Source organism: Mustela putorius, unplaced genomic scaffold (assembly GCF_011764305.1).
Source record: "Mustela putorius furo isolate JIRA1106 unplaced genomic scaffold, ASM1176430v1.1 tig00003834_pilon_pilon_pilon, whole genome shotgun sequence".
NCBI lineage: Eukaryota > Metazoa > Chordata > Mammalia > Carnivora > Mustelidae > Mustela > Mustela putorius.
Genome location: NW_025421987.1, coordinates 131,398,104 through 131,413,802, shown reverse-complemented (window position 1 = coordinate 131,413,802; position 15,699 = coordinate 131,398,104). Strand labels below are relative to the sequence as shown.

General features: G+C 38.5%; 1 protein-coding gene across 6 annotated transcripts in view; it reads left to right on the top strand.

The window, feature by feature from the left end:
• Nucleotides 1-15,699, top strand: part of FBXL2 (F-box and leucine rich repeat protein 2) — a 148,426-nt gene that overhangs the window by 100,239 nt on the left and 32,488 nt on the right. For 5 of the 6 annotated variants that reach the window (XM_004774184.3, XM_013046666.2, XM_013046668.2 and 2 more), the window contains 4 exons: nucleotides 13,672-13,740; nucleotides 13,841-13,936; nucleotides 14,133-14,259; nucleotides 14,401-14,475. In XM_004774184.3, coding sequence (XP_004774241.1) covers nucleotides 13,672-13,740; nucleotides 13,841-13,936; nucleotides 14,133-14,259; nucleotides 14,401-14,475 — 367 coding nt within the window. Of the gene's footprint in view, nucleotides 1-13,671; nucleotides 13,741-13,821; nucleotides 13,937-14,132; nucleotides 14,260-14,400; nucleotides 14,476-15,699 lie in introns of all 6 variants that reach the window. The other variant, XM_045089070.1, reaches the window with a different exon arrangement.

Sequence of the window (15,699 nt, the reverse complement as noted above, 5' to 3'; positions counted from 1 at the left end):
AGTAACCCTGAATACAAATGGGCTAAATGCCCCAATCAAAAGGCACAGGGTTTCAGAATGGATAAAAAAACAAAACCCATCAATATGCCGTCTACAAGAAACTCATTTTAGACCCAAAGATACCTCCAGATTTAAAGTGAGGGAGTGGAAAACAATTCACCATGCTAAAGGACATCAAAAGAAAGCTGGGGTGGCAATCTTTACATCAGATCAATTAGATTTTAAACCAAAGACTATAATAAGAGATGAGGTAGGACACTATAACATACTCAAAGGGCCTGTCCAACAAGAAGATCTATCAATTTTTAATATCTATACCCCTAACATGGGAGCAGCCAACTATATAAACCAATTAATAGGAAAATCAAAGAAACACATCAACAATAATATAATAATAGTAGGGGACTTTAACACCCACCTCACTAAAATGGACAGATTGTCCAAGAAAAAAGATCACAAGGAAATAAAGGCCTTAAATGACACACTGGACCAGATGGAGATCATAGATGTATTCAGAACGTTCCATCCCAAAGCAACAGAATACACATTCTTCTCTAGTGCACATGGGACATTCTCCAGAATAGATCACATCTTGGGTCACAAATCAGGTCTCATCCAGTACCAAAAGACTGGGATCATCCCCTGCATATTTTTAGAACACAATGCTCTGAAGCTAGAATTCAATCACAAGAGGAAAGTTGGAAGGAATGCAAATACATGGAGGCTAAAGAGCATCCTACTAAAGAATGGGTCAACCAGGAGATTAAAGAAGAATTGAAAAATGTCATGGAAACAAATGGTAATGAAAACACAACTGTTCAAAATCTCTGGGACACTGCAAAGGCAGTCCTGAGAGGAAAGTATATAGCGATGCAAGCCTTTCTCAAGAAATAAGAAAGGTCTCAAGTACACAACCTAACCCTACACCTATAGGAGCTGAAGAACAACAAAGAAAGCCTAAACCCCACAGGAGAAGAGAAATAATAAAGATCAGAGCAGAAATCAATGAAATAGAAACCAAAAAATCAGTAGAACAAATCAACAAAACTAGGAGCTTGTTCTTTGAAAGAATTAATAAGATTGACAAACCCCTGGCCAGACTTACCAAAAAGAAAAGAGAAAGGACCCAAATTAATGAAATCATGAATGAAAGAGGAGCGATCACAACCAACACCAAAGAAATACAAACAATTATAAGAACATATTATGAGCAACTATATGCCAGCAAATTGGACAATCTGGAAGATATGGACGCATTCCTAGAGACATACAAACTACCAAAACTGAACCAGGAAGAAATAGAAAATCTGAACAGATCCATAGCCAGTAAGGAGATTGAAGCAGTCATCAAAAATCTCCCAAAAAACAAGAGCCCATTGCCAGATGGCTTTCCAGGGAACTCTACCAAACATTTAAAGAAGAATTAATACTTATTCTCCTGAAACTGTTGCAAAAAATTGAAATGGAAGGTTTTCCTTCCATTCCTTCCATTTTCCTCCAAACTCATTTTATGAGGCCAGCAGTACCTTGATCCCAAAACCAGACAAAGACCCCATAAAAAAAGGAATTACAGACCAGTATCCTTGATGAACACAGATGCAAAAAAACACCAAACTACTAGCTAAGGGATCCAACAGTACATTGAAAAGATTATTCACCATGACCAGGTAGTATACATTCCAGGGCTTCAAGTTTGGTTCAACATCGGCAAATCAGTCCATGTGAGAAAAATAAGTTAATAAAGGATATGATACTCTCAATAAATGCTGAAAAAGCATTTGACAAAGTACAGCATCCTTTCTTGATCAAAACTCTTCAAAATGTAAGGTTAGAGGGTATACATATCACTCAATATCATAAAAGCCATCTATTAAAAACCCACAGTGAATATAATTCTCAATTCCCCTAAGGTCAGGAACATGGCAGGGCTATCCACTATCACCACTACTATGCAACATAATACTAGAAGTCCTAGCCTCTGCAGTCAGACAACAAGAAGAAACTAAATGCATCCAAGTTAACAGAGAAGTCAAACTCTCACTCTTTGCAGATGATATGATATTTTATGTGGAAAACCCAAAAGACTCCACTCCAAATCTGCTAGAACTTGTACAGGAATTCAGCAAACCGTCAGGATATAAAATCAATGCACAGAAACCAGTTGCATTTCTGTACATCAACAACAAGACAAAAGAAAGAGAAATTAAGGAATTGATCCCATTTACATTTGCATCCAAAACCATAAGATACCTAGGAATAAACCTAACCAAAGAGGCAAAGAATCTGGTCTCAGAAAACTGTAAAGTACTCATGAAATTGAAGAAGCCACAAAGAAATGGAAAATCATTCCATGCTCATGGATTAGAAGAACAAATATTGTGAAAATGTCTATGCTACCTAAAGCAATGTGCATATTTAATGCAATCCCTATCAAAATACCGTCAATTTTTTTTCAAAGAAATGAAACAAGTAATCCTAAAATTTATATGGAACCAGAAAAGACCCCAAATAGCCAGAGGAATGTTGAAAAAGAAAGCCAAAGCTGGAGGCATCACAATTCCAGACTTCAAGCTCTATTACAAAGCTGTCATCATCAAGACAGTATGGTACTGGCACAAAAACAGACACATAAATCAGTGGAACACAATAGAAAGCCCAGAAATAGACCCTCAACTCTATGGTCAACTAATTTTCATTAAAGCAGAAAAGAATGTCCAATGGAAAAAAGACAGTCTCTTCAACAAATGGTGTTGGGAAAATTGGACAGCTGCATGCAGAAAAATGAAACTGGACCATTTCCTTACACTGCACACGAAAGTAGATTCAAAATGGATGAAGGACCTCAATGTGAGAAAGGAATCCATCAAAATCTTTGAGGAGAACACAGGCAGCAACCTCTTCGACCTCAGCCATGGCAATTTCTTCCTAAAAATATCGCCAAAGGAAAGGGAAGCAAGGGCAAAAGTGAACTATTGGGACTTCATCAAGATCAAAAGCTTTTGCACAGCAAAGAAAAGAGTCAATAAAACCAAAAGACAACTGACAGAATGGGAGAAGATACTTGCAAACGACATATCAGATAAAGGACTAGTATCCAAAAAATCTATAAAGATCTTATCAAACTCAACACCCAAAGAACGAATAATCCAATCAAGAAATGGACATTGTTAAAATGTCTGTACTGCCTAGAGCAATCTATACTTTCAGTGCCATTCTGATCAAAATTTCACCAGCATTTTTCAAAGAGCTGGAGCAAACAACCCTAAAATTTGTATGGAATCAGAAGAGACCCCGAATTGCTAAGGAAATGTTGAAAAAAAAAAAAAAACTGGGGGCACCACGTTGCCTGATTTCAAGCTTTACTACAAAGCTATGATCACCAAGACAGCATGGTACTGCCATAAAAACAGACACATAGACCAGTGGAACAGAGTAGAGGGCCCAGATGTGGACCATCAACTCTATGGTCAAATAATCTTCGGCAAAGCAGGAAAAAATATACAATGGAAAAAAGACAGTCTCTTCAATAAATGGTGCTGGGAAAATTGGACAGGTATGTGTAGAAGAATGAAACTCGACCATTCTCTTACACCGTACACAAAGATAAACTCAAAATGGATAAAAGACCTCAAAGTGAGACAGGAATCCATCAGAATCCTAGAGGAGAACATAGGCAGTAACCTGTTCGATATCAGCCACAGCAACTTCTTTCAAGATATGTCTCCAAAGGCAAAGGAAACAAAAGCGAAAATGAATTTTGGGGACTTCATCAAAATCAAAAGCTTCTGCACAGCAAAGGAAACAGTCAACAAAACAAAGAGGCAACCCATAGAATGGGAGAAGATATTCGTAAATGACAATACAGACAAAGGGCTGATATCCAGAAGACATGAACAGACACTTCTCCAGTGAGGACATACAAATGGCTAACAGACACATGAAAAAATATTCATCATCAGTAGCCATCAGGGAGATTCAAATCAAAACCACATTGAGATACCACCTTATACCAGTTAGAATGGCCAAAATTAACAAGACAGAAAACAACTTGTGTTGGAGAAGATGTGGAGAAAGGGAAACCCTCTTACACTGTTGGTGGGAATGCAAGTTGGTACAGCCACTTTGGAAAACAGTGTGGATATTCCTTAAGAAATGAAAAATAGAGCTTCCCTATGACCCTACAATTGCACTACTGGGTATTTACCCCAAAGATACAGATGTAGTGAAAAGAAGGGCCATCTGTACCCCAATGTTCATACAGCAATGGCCACAGACATCAAACTGTGAAAAGAACCAAGATGCGCTTCAACAGATGAATGGATATGGTCCATATATACAATGGAGTATTATGCCTCCATCAGAAAGGATGAATACCCAACTTTTGTATCAACATGGACGGGACTGGAAGAGATTATGCTGAATGAAATAAGTCAAGCAGAGAGAGTCAATGATCATATGGTTTCACTTATTTGTGGAGCATAAGAAATAACATGGAGGACATGGGGAGAAGGAGAGGAGAAGGGAGTTGGGGGAAATGGAGGGAGAGATGAACCATGAGAGACTATGGACTCTGAAAAACAATCTGAGGGTTTTAGAAGGGATGGGGGTGGGAGGTTGGGTGAACCTGGTGGTGGGTATAATTATGGAGGGCCCTATTACATGGAACACTTGGTGTGGTACATAAATAATGAATTCTGGAACACTAAAAAGAATTTTTAAAAAATAGGAAAGGGGGGGAAAGCATTTAAAAAAGAAAGAAATGGGCGGAGGACATGAACAGACATTTCTGCAAAGAAGACATCCAGATGGCCAACAGACAAATGAGAAAGTGCTCCACATCACTTGCCATCAGGGAAATAAAAAATCAAAACCACAATGAGATACCATCTCACATCAGTCAGAATGGCCAAAATTAGCAAGTCAGGAATTGACAGATGCTGGCGAGGATATGAAGAAAGGGGATCCCTCCTCCAGTGTTGGTGGGAATGTAAGCTGGTGCAGCCACTCTGGAAAACAGCATGGAGGTTCCTCAAATAGTTGAAAATAGAGCTACCTTACGACCCAGCAATTGCACTACTGGGTATTTACCCTAAAGATACAAATGTAGTAATCCAAAGGGGCATGTACACCCAAATGTTTATAGCAGCAATGTCCACAATAGCCAAACTATGGAAAGAAGCTAGATGTCCATCAACTGATGAATGGATAAAGAAGAAGTGGTCTCTATATATGTACAATGGAATACTATGCAACCATCAAAAGAAATGAAATCTTGCCATTTGCAACAACATGGATGGAACTAGAGGGTATTATGCTGAGTGAAATAAGTCAATTAGAGAAAGACAGTTATCATCTGCTCTCCCTGATATGAGGAATTTGAGAGGCAAAGTGGGGAAACAAGATGGGATCGGGAGGGAAACAAACCATAAGAGATTCTTAATCTTACAAAACAAACTGAGGGTTGCTGGGAGGAGGGAGGTATGGAGAAGATGGCTGGGTTATGGACATTGGGGAGGATATTTTCTATGGTGAGTGCTGTGAAGTGTGTAAGCCTGATGATTCACAGACCTTGACCCCTGGGTCAAATAATACATTATAGGTTAATAAAAAATAATGTTAGCCATTTAAAAAAAAGGAAATTGAGGAAGATACAAAGAAATGGAAAATCATTCCATGCTCATGAATTGGAAGAACAAATATTGTGAAAATGTATATGCTACCTAAAGCAATCTGCACATTTAATGCAATCCCTATCAAAATACCATCAACTTTTTTCACTAGAAATGGAACAAATAATCCTAAAATTTATATGGAACCAGAAAAGACCCTGAATAGCCAGAGGAATGTTGAAAAAGAAAACCAAAGCTGGTGGCATCACAATTCCAGACTTCAAGCTCTATTACAAAGCTGTCATCATCAAGACAGTATGGTACTGGCACAATAACAGACACGTAGATCAATGGAACAGAGTAGAGAGCCCAGAAATGGACCCTCAACTCTATGGTCAACTAATCTTCTACAAAGCAGGAACAAATGTCCAGTCAAAAAAAAAGACAGTCTCTTCAACAAATGGTGTTGGGAAAATTGGACAGCCACGTGCAGTAGAATGAAACTGGACCATTTCCTTACACCACACACAAAAATAGACTCAAAATGGATGAAAGACCTAAGTGTGAGACAGGAATCCATCCAGTTCCTTGGGAAGAACACAGGAAGCAACCTCTTCGACCTCAGGCACAGCAACTTCTTCCTAGAAATAACATCAAAGGTAAGCAACAGGAAAAATGTACTATTGGGACTTCATCAAGATCAAAAGCTTTTGCACAGCAAAGGAAACAGTCAACAAAACCTAAAGACAACCAACATAATGGGAGAAGATATTTGCAAATGCCATATCAGATAAAGGGCTAGTATCCAAAGTCTATAAAAAAAAACTTATCAAACTCAACATCCAAAGAATCTAGTCAAAAAATGGGCAGAAGACATGAACAGATATTTCTGCAAAGATGATATCCAAATGACCAACAGACACATGAAAAAGTGCTTTACATCACTCAGCATCAGGGAAATACAACTCAAAACCTCAATGAGATACCACTTCACACCAGTCAGAATGGCTAAAATTAACAAGTCAGGAATTGACAAATGTTGGCAAGGATGAAGAGAAAGGGGAACCCTCTTCCAGTGTTGGTGGGAAATCAAGCTGGTGCAGCCACTCTGGAAAACAGAATGGAAGTTCCTCAAAAAGTTGAAAATATAGCTACCTATGACCCAGCGATTGCAAACTGGGTATTTACTTCAGTGATAGAAATGTAGTGATCTGAAGGGGCACATGAGCCCGAATGTTTATAGCAACAGTGTTCACCATAGCCAAACTATGAGAAGAGCCTAGATGTCCTTCAGCAGATGAATGGATAATGAAGATGTGGTATATATATACACACAATGGAATATTATGCAGCCATCAAAAAAACCAAAGACAGAAATCTTGCCATTTGCAATGACATGGATGGAAGTAGAAGCTATTAGGCTAAGTCAGTCTTTATGTGGGCTAATTTTTTTAAAAAGGACATATATTCTTATCTTGGCAATTGGTATAAAGCCATTTATAGTAGCAAAAATATCCTGAGAGGCTAAGAATGTTAGTGGTTTACCGTAATTTTTATAGTAGAAATCTATATTAGTATCTTATACATTTTTTTAAGAGAATGTATGCATGCAAGAGAGCAGTGAAGGGGCCGAGGGAGAGAGAGAATCTTAAACAGTACAGAGCCCAATGCAGGGCTCAGTCTCACAACCCTGAGATCATTACCTGAGCAAAAATCAAGAGTCAGACACTTAACCGACTGAGCCACCCAGTCACCCTGTTATTTTATACATTTTTAATATGTGAAACCAGATTACTATGTGAAATAATGGTAAGTATAATTCCAGAATATGACTCGGAATTTTGTTGTGCCTCCAGTTTTTTATTGTAATCACCTAAGGCCAGTTTGGGTCTCTATTCTGCCCCACATATGTATTGTTGTTTGGATGGAGGGAAGGTATTCATTTGGAATGTTTATTGAGCCCTACTCCACCAGGCACTGATCTCTAGGGAATGGAGATACAGCAGTAATCAATAGACTAAAATCGCAATACTAACGGATCCCACATGTATATTGCTGCATCATTATATCTGAAGCCTGGTTTTATTGATATATAATTGAGATACAATAAACTGTATATTTTTAAAGTGTACAATTTGGTAATTTTTGTACATGTATATACCCATAAAACCAACATTATAATCAAGATAATGAACATACCCATGTGAAAGTTTCTTCATGTGCCTTAATAACCCCTCCCTTCCTCCTTCCCGTCTCTCCCCCATTGTGAGGCAACCACTGATCTGCTTTCTGTCACTATAGGTTAGTTTAAATTTTTAAAATTTTTTTATGTAATTGTACAGTGTGTACTCCTTTTCTCCTGGCCTCTTTCATTCGATATAATTGTTTTGAGATCCATCCATGTTGTTTGTATATCAATAGTTCATTCTTTTTTATTGCTGAATAGTAGTCCATTGTATGGTATACTACCATTTATTCATTTATCATTTGCAGCCATTACATATAAAGCTGCTAAGAACATTTGTATACAAGGTTTTGTGTGCCATGTGTTTTCATTTCTCTTGAGAAAATACCTAGGAGTGGAATGGCTAGATCGTTTGGTAGGTGTGTGTTTAACTTTTTAAAACTTTCAAACTATTTCCCAAAAGGATTATACCATATTATATTCCCACTAGAAGTGTATGGTACTTCCAGCTCCTCCATATCCTTGTCAACACTTGGTAGGTCCGTCTCTTTTAGTGTTTCTAATAGATAAATGTAGTAGCATCTCATTTTGGTTTTAATTTTTATTTCTAACAATTAGTGCTGTTGAGCAACTTTTTGTGTACTTTTGCTATCTGCATATTTTCTTTGCTGAAATATCTGTTCAAATGTGGGGGTTTTGACTCTTTTTTTTTTTTAATTAGATTTTTTTTTTCTTACCACTGAATTTTGAGTTATATACTGCATACAAGTCCTTGATCAGATTTGCGGGGTTTTTTTTAAAGATTTTATTTATTTATTTGACAGAGAGAGATCACAGTAGACAGAGAGGAAGGCAGAGAGAGAGGGAAGCAGGCTCCCTGCTGAGCAGAGAGCCCGATGCAGGACTCAATCCCAGGACCCCAAGATCATGACCTGAGCCGAAGGCAGCGGCTTAACCCACTGAGCCACCCAGGCGCCCAGATTTGCGTTTTTTAAATGTTTTCTCCCGGTCTGTGGATTATCTGTTTATTCTCATGAGGGTCTCCTGAAGAGAAGATTTTCATTTTAATGAAGTTCAACTTACCAGTTTTTTTGAATGAATCATGCTTTTGGTGAATGATACTTTTGGTGATATATGAGATCTTTGCCTAACCCAGGGACATGAAGATTTTCTCCTGAAGTATTGATTTAGTAGCATTTCACAAATTCTAATTATGTGTTTCATTTTCATTCCATTAAAAATATACACTCTTTCCCTTTGATTCCCTTTTGATTTCTTCTTTGACCCAGGGGTTATTTAGAAGCATGTTATTTTGCTTCTAAATACTTGGGCATTTTCCAGGGTTTTTTTGTTATTCATTACTAATTTAATTCCATTGTGATCAGTGAATATACTTTATATGACTTGAGTCCTTTTAATTTTATTGAAACTTGTTTTGTAGCCAAGAATATGGTCTGTCATGGTAAATGTTCATATCCATTTGAAAAGAACATGTACTCTGCTGTTGCTGGGTGAAGCGTTCTATAAATATCAATTAGATCAAGTTGAAGAAGAGTGTTGATAGTCTTTTATATCTTTGCAGATTTTTCTGACTTCTTGTTTGATCAAATATTGACAGAGTTATATTGAAATCTCTGCCTGTAATTTCAGATTTGTTTCTCCTCAGGTTATATCTTCGTGTATTTTGAAGCTCTGTTATTAGGCATATAAACCTAATAAACCTATATAAACCTAGGGTTTCTGCACTTTTTGATGAACTGTTTTTCATTATCATATGGCCTTCTTTTATCTTTGGTTATATTCTTTGCTGTGAGGTCTACTTTGTCTGATATTATATAGATACTCCAACTTTCTTTTTTTGGCATACAATTTTCTATTCTTTTACTTTTCACCAATTTGTGTCTTTATATTTAAAGTTGTTTTCTTGTAGACAATATATGGTTGGATGTTGCTTTTTTGTTGTGGTGGGGTTTTTTTGACATCTCTTTGTCCCATACATATTTTCTTTCCCTTTCTCTTTTTCTGCCTTCTTTTGGGTTGAGAATTTTTTTAGGATTCCATTTTATATCCTTTGTTTGATTAGAGCTATAAGTTATTTTGTAATTTTAATTGTTGCTCTAGAGTTTTTGTAATGTACATCTTTTGTTATAGTCTACCTTCAAGATCACTTCCGTTTTTCCTCACTCAACCTTTATGCTGTTACTATTACACATTTTAATTCTATATATAACACAAACTCCGCCACACTAGATTGGTAGTATTCTTTTTAAGATTTTATTTATTTATTTGACAGAGAGAGAGAGATAACAAGTAGGCAGAGAGGCAGGGGAAGAAGGCTTCCTGCTGAGTAGAGAGCCTGATGCCGGGCTCAATCCCAGGATCCTGAGATCATGACCTGAGCTGAAGGCAGAGGCTTAACCCACTTAGCCACCCAGGTGCCCCAGATTGTTAGTATTTTTTAATAGTTGATTATTTTAAAAGAGATTTAAATAACTAGAAAAGTGATTTATATACCCAAGTGGTTACTGTTTCCAGTATTCTTGATTCCTTTGTGTAGTATCACACTTTTTTCTACCTATAGAATGTTCCTGAATATTTCTTGTACCGCAGATGTGATTAATTCTTTCAGCCCTTCTGTATCTGGAGGGGGGGGGGGTTATCTGTCCTTCATATTTATTTCAAAAATATTTGAGGGCCACTTGGGTGGCTCAGTCATTAAGTGTCTGCCTTCAGCTCAGGTCCTGATCCCAGGGCCCTGGGATCGAGCTCTGCATCAGGCTCCCTGCTCAGCGGGAAGCCTTCTTCTCCCTCTCTCAGTGTGTCTCTGTCAAATAAATAAATAAAATCTTTCAAAAAAGTTTTTTGAAAAATATTTTTGCTTAATATAGAATTCTGTTGACAGTTTTTTCAGTATTTTAAAGATGCTTCTCCTTGGTTTTCTTGTTGTTGGCTTTCTTTCTTTCTTTCTTTCTTTCTTTTTAACCAATGAGAAATCTGTTACCCTTATTCTTCTTTCTCTGTACATAATGTATCTTTTTCTCTGGCTGCTTTTAAGATTTTTCTGTCACTGGTTTTGACCAATTCAGTTATGATATGCCTTGATGTATTTTTCTTCATATTCCTTATACTTGGAATTCTTTGTCTTGGATTTGTAGGTTTATAGTTTTCATAAACTTTGGAAAAATTTGGGCCATTACTTCAAATATTCTACCTGATCCCACCCCTGCCCAAACTCCTGTTCCTTGTCACATGTATAGTAGATTGTTTATAGTAGATTGTTTGAAGCTGTCCCACAGCTCATTTATGCTGTTCTTTTTTCTTTTCTTTTTTTTTTTCTTCCTTATTTTCTTTCCATGTTTCATTTTGGATAGTTTCTATTGCTATGTTTTCAAGTTCACTAATCTATTCTTCCAAAATGTCATAAAAATCTGGGCCCTCTACTCTGTTCCACTGGTCTATGTGTCTGTTTTTATGGCACTACCATGCTGTCTTGGTGATCATAGCTTTGTAGTAAAGCTTGAAATCAGGCAACGTGGTGCCCCCAGTTGTTTTTTTTTTTCAACATTTCCTTAGCAATTCGGGGTCTCTTCTGATTCCATACAAATTTTAGGGTTGTTTGCTCCAGCTCTTTGAAAAACCCTGAAAATTTTTATCTTAGCCATTTCCTAAAAGTTTAATTGGGTCTTTAAAAATAACTCTAATGTCTCTACATAACACATTTAATAATCATAACATGTTTAATCTTTGTGTAACTTCATAGAACTATCTTCTACAGAACACAGTTATAATAACTTTTAATGTCTTTGTCTACTATTTCTAATATTTGTGTCCATTTTGGGTCAGCTTTGGTTGATTTTTTTTAAGGTTTTACTTACTTATTTACTTAAGGTTTTATTTACTTATTTACTTAACACAGAGAGAAAGAGAGCACAAGCAGGGGGAGCAGCAGGCAAAGGGAGAGGGAGAAGCAGGCTCTGTGCCGAGCAGGGAGCCTGATGAGGGGCTTGATCCCAGGACCCAGGGATCATGACCTGAGCTGAAGGCAAACACCCAACCAACTGAGCCATCCAGGCGCCCCACTTTGGTTGATTTTTCTCCTCATCATGGATATGTTTTCCTTCTTTGAATGCATGCCAATTTTTTTCTCAATGCCAAACATTCTGAATTTTATTTTGGGTGCAAACCATTTTTTTATTCCTATAGATATTATTGAGTTTTATTCTGGACACAGTTGAATTATTTGGACATAGTTCCTTTCAAATCTTTTTCTTCTTTAAATTTGTTAATTTGGACCAAAGCCATGTTTAGTTGAGCGTTAATTGTACACCTGATGCAAGGTGCTTGTTAGTGCTCTACGCAGTACCCCACAAATTGAGACTTTTTCACTGTTGATTTATGGGAATGGGCACTTTTCTGGCTATGGGTGAGCTCTGACTGTTGTTTCTTATAATGCTGTTTGCTGATTCTTTCCCTGGCTTTGGGTAGTTTCCCTATATGCATGCCCTGATTAGTACTCTACTGAATTCCTGAGAGGAACACTCTGAGTTCTCTGTGCTCCAGTACTCTTCTCTGATAACTCTAATGACCTTGGTCAGATTATGGCTCCATATCTTCAACTCGGGGATTCCACCAGCCTCCAGGTCAGTTCCATAGCACCATACCAGGATAGAAGGAGCAGATAAGAGTGACACAGTTTGAGACCAGGTTTTGGAGACTGCATGGAAGAATCAGGGTTCAACACTAAAAATACATTGAAGCTGTATTTCAGGAAGAGTCAGTCCTTGCTGAATATTTTAAGGAATAAGTTCTAAGGGATGTTTAATTGTCCGCTTTTGGCCCTTCTGCCAGCCCACAAATTATTGAGGAAGTTGTTCTTCATGACTCAGTATCCTCACCAGAAAGTGGATGGTTCTTCATACTGATCAACTACTGATCCTATCAGTGGGCAAAGATAGTTTCTTCAGAAAGGCTCTTGAATAACCAAATGACAGCATGGCACAATACAAGAAAGATTCAGTCCCCTTGCTTCCAATTGATTTTTCTATAGAGAGGAAGGAACAAGGAGCCAGGCCTCCTTTCACCAGGGTGTGGGTTGAAGGAACATTATGACTGATACGTAGTTGGTCTTGGGCTTTGTTTCTCAAAGTGTAGTTCCCAGGTAGCAGCAATGGCCTCACTTGTGAATTTTTTAGAAATGCAGACCATCAGTTTGTCAAGCTGTACCATTAGAATCTACACTGTGGGGATGCCTGGGTGGCTCAGTGGGTTAGAGCCTCTGCCTTCGGCTTGGGTCATGATCTCAGGGTCCTGGGATCAAGCCCCACGTCGGGCTCTCTGCTCAGCAGGGAGCCTACTCCCCCACCCTCTGCCTACTTGTGATCTCTGTCAAATAAATAAAATCTTTAAAAAAAAAAAAAAAAAAAAGAATCTGCACTGTGGGGGCGCCTGGGTGGCTCAGTAGGTTAAAGCCTCTGCCTTCAGCTCGGGTCATGATCCCAGGGTCCTGGGATTGAGCCCCGCACTGGGCTCTCTGCTCTGCAGGGAGCCTGCTTCCTCCTCTCTCTCTCTTTCTCTGCCTGCCTCTCTGCCTACTTGTGATCTCTGTCAAATAAAAATAAAATCTTAAAAAAAAAATCTGCACGATAACAAGAATCCCAGCTGTTTCATTTGCATATTAAAGTTTGAGGAGCACCAGCACCTATGGTTAAAAATAACTTATTGTACACTTGAAATTTGTCGAGAGTAAATCTCATGTTAAATGTTCTTTCCACAGTAAACTAAAATGTACAAGTTTGAGGAACACTGTTTTAAATGTGAACGGTGACACATGCCCTCTAGTGGCTGACCAGGGAGCTTTAAAATGTTTTCTCTTTTTAGGACCTTTGCACAGAACTGCAGAAACATTGAACATTTAAACCTCAATGGGTGCACCAAAATCACTGACAGGTAAGGAATGAGAATGAGTTTGGAGACTAATTGACCATCAGGAGAGTGAGGGGAGAGAAACATGGTTGAAAATATCTTTAGTGTGTCTGCTCTTTTCCAGCACATGTTATAGCCTTAGCAGATTCTGTTCCAAGCTGAAACATCTAGATCTGACCTCCTGCGTGTCCATTACAAACAGCTCCTTAAAGGGGATCAGGTAAGAGTACCTGTTGTTAGAAGAAACACCTAAACCTAAGAGCATCCTGGCACGCCTGAAACTTTCTAATGATCCCACTGGAACAACAGAGAGGTCTTCTCTATCCTTAATTGTTTGTGAGTTACTAAACTCAGACTTGGTAATGAACTATCTGTAGGATAGATTGCACATGTGTGACCGTTTCTTGTTCTCTCAGTGAGGGCTGCCGAAACCTGGAATACCTGAACCTCTCTTGGTGTGACCAGATCACGAAGGATGGCATTGAGGCACTGGTGCGAGGTTGTCGAGGCCTGAAAGCCCTGCTCCTGAGAGGCTGCACACAGGTACCAAGGGCTTGGTTGAGGTTTGTTTCTCTAACATGAGGTGTGGGCACTTCATTAGAGAACTTGCTGTTGCATTTGTCTTGGTTCGCCACTATTCCCTCACCTGGTTCCATCCCCCTTTTGTTCTCTCTGTCCACTCAGTTAGAAGATGAAGCTCTGAAACACATTCAGAATTACTGCCATGAGCTTGTGAGCCTCAACTTACAGTCCTGCTCAGTAAGTAACACACTTTTCCTGGGAGTGTCCTCCTGTGCCACGTTCCTGGAGTCTCCTGTGGGCCCCACTTTGAAGCCCCCAGGCAGGAGGGATGGTCACCACACCCTATTTTCTTATTCTGTGTCCTCATACGATCTGTCAATTTGCCACAAGATGAAAGAATAACAGTCTAAACAAGGTGGCCCATACAAAGCCACTTATATTTCCCCCTAAAAATAACATAAATTGACGTCTTTGTTTATTTTATGATAGGAATGCTATGAACTAGTCACTAAGCTGAACAAATTCATACAAGGTCTCAGTGTCTTTTATTTTTTCTTGTAAGCTGGGGATAATGACAGTGGACAAAATGAAATGATGGATGTGAAAATGCTTTGAAACATAAAGGATGTATTCAAGAGCAAGGTGTAATTTTCATCATGACATTAACATGTGAAAAACGATTATTCCATCCTCAATGCCATTGTCAGTATTGAACGTTGAAGAGAATGCTTGCTACATCCTCCTGGGCTTCTTAAGGGGAACATAAATTTTGAGAAATGTAAGAGAAATCTTTGCAGTTGGTATTCAGTGAATGAGTCATATGTCTTTAGAATCCTTGATGGTGGAAGATAGAACAGAAACTGTCATCTGGACAAATGGTACTGTTCAATATTATGGTACTCTTCATTATTAGGATCTTGTAGTGAGAGCACTCGCAGACAACTTAAAGTAGAATATAAATGTGCAAGCCAGGGGCGCCTGGGTGACTCAGTCTGTTGAGTGTCTGACTCTTGGTTTCAGCTCAGGACATGATGTCATGGGTCATGATCTCATGGGTTGTGGGACTGGGCCCTCTGCTGGTCTGCTTGAGGCTTCTCTCCCTCCTCCTCCCTCCCTGCACTCTCTCTCTCTGTCCATCTTTAAAATGGATAAATAAATCTTTTTTAAAAAATGCAAGTCATTTAACAATAATTTAGTGGTATATTTCATTTGCTATTTTCTAACACATTTGAGGAAATATTATAAATATATACATATATGGGACCCCTGGGTGGCTTAATCAGTTAAGCGGCTGCCTTTGGGTCAGGTCATGTTCCCAGGGTTCTAGGATGGAGTTCTGCATCCGGCTCCCTGCTCAGCAGGGAGTCTGCTTCTCCCTCTCCCTCCATCTGCCCCTCTGCCTGCTTGTGCTCTCTCTCTGTAAAATAGATAAATAAAATATTTAAAAAATATATATGCATA